This window comes from Echinops telfairi, unplaced genomic scaffold (genome assembly GCF_000313985.2).
Source record: "Echinops telfairi isolate 266 unplaced genomic scaffold, ASM31398v2 ScPeMD7_7469;HRSCAF=8507_1, whole genome shotgun sequence".
Lineage (NCBI taxonomy): Eukaryota > Metazoa > Chordata > Mammalia > Afrosoricida > Tenrecidae > Echinops > Echinops telfairi.
In genome coordinates, this window is record NW_022111373.1 from 1,312,160 (window position 1) to 1,313,730 (window position 1,571).

General features: G+C 50.5%; 1 protein-coding gene across 1 annotated transcript; it reads left to right on the plus strand.

Annotated features, from left to right (window-relative positions):
- Positions 1-302: 302 nt before the first annotated feature.
- Positions 303-938, plus strand: LOC101645144 (profilin-1-like). Its single transcript, XM_045285031.1, has 2 exons — positions 303-320; positions 513-938. The coding sequence occupies exons 1-2, from the start codon at positions 303-305 to the stop codon at positions 936-938; spliced, it is 444 nt and encodes a 147-aa protein (XP_045140966.1).
- The last annotated feature ends 633 nt before the right edge of the window (positions 939-1,571 follow it).

Below are 1,571 nucleotides of genomic sequence, written 5' to 3' on the forward strand. Positions count from 1 at the left end.
ATTGGAGCTAGGATTAAGTGCAAGGGCCAAATCTATTCCGGAATCTATGTTTGTTTGTTTGTTTTTCTGCTTCTGACTCACCTTAGAGACATCCTTGTTAATTTGCGGTAGAAAATCTTATCGATCATCTCCCTGGAGCATACGGACCTTCTGTTTATAGTGTCATTGATTAGACCATGGCCCTACATTATAAAACACTGTTGAGAGAGAGGGAGATTGGACATGTGTAGGCTAACTACATATCGCAATACCTGGATTATTCACGTGTACAGAACAAATCCTGGATGCTATTTGCACAAACAATGGGAATTGACGGTCAGGTAAAATTTACAATGATATTCACTGACATTTTCAGTCACAGGTCTATCAGAATAACATATCAATACAGCAAGTCGGACAGCTAGCAGAGCCGCGGTCTGGACAGCAGCGTGACCCCAGCTCTCCGCCATCCCCCCGCCGAGGCAGCAGCCCGAGCTCAGCCCGCGGCCCAGCTGAAGCTGCCCAGGTAGCAGCGCTGTGGCCGGAGAAACGCCTGCACGGACAACCTCGTGGCCGACGGGACCTGTCAGGCCGCGGCCATCGTGGGCTCTAAGGACTCGCCCTCTGTCTGGGCCGCTGTCCCCGGGAAAACCTTCCTCAACATCACGCCAGCCGAGGGTGGAGTTCTTGTTGGCAAAGACCGGTCAAGTTTTTCAGTGAATGGGCTGACACTTGGGGGCCAGAAATGTTCTGTGATCCGGGACTCACTGCAGCCGGACTGGGAATATACCATGGATCTTCGCACCAAGAGTCCTGGCGGAGCCCCCACCTTCAACCTCACTGTCACCATGACTGCCAGGACGCTAGTCCTGCTGATGGGCAAAGAAGGTGTCCACGGTGGTTCGATCAATAAGAAATGTGATGAAATGGCTTCCTGCTGGCGGCGTTCCCAGTACTGACCTCATCTGCCCCTTCCCCCCACCACTGCCCACTGCTTTTGCAACCCCCACCCCCACTCTTCCCATACACACACACACACCATTTTTATTTTGGGGGCCATTACCCCATACCCCTTATTGATGCCAAAACCATATGGGGTGGGGGTTGAGGCTGGATGGACAGACACGCCCCCTACCCATCCCTCCTCTTCTGTGTGGTTGGAAAACTTTTTTTTTCCTGAATAAAAAAAGATTCTGCTAAAAAAAATACAGCAAGTCGGGCATTGAAGTAGTAAGTAAATGTTAGTCTGCCTACTGACAGTTCGGTGCTCTTGGTACAACTGTCTGCTTCTTCACACACCATGTAATTTCAGCCTTAAACCCTCAGATTACAGGTGTGTTTGAGGTGGAGTCTGGTTCACTTACTGCAGTTTCCACATCGGATCCCTCCGGGGTGGCCTTTGGAGCATGTTGTGCACCCTGAAGATGCAGAATTCCATGTCCCAGGGTTCTATGGCACTTGACCAAGGTGGCTTATTAGGTGGATAGTAGCAGATGTACTGCCCCTTGGGGTCCTTAATGGAAAAATGGGGTCATTTTCCTCCTGTTAGGAAATTGGTCCTTCCCCTTGTTCTAGCAGCAGACTTGTGCTTG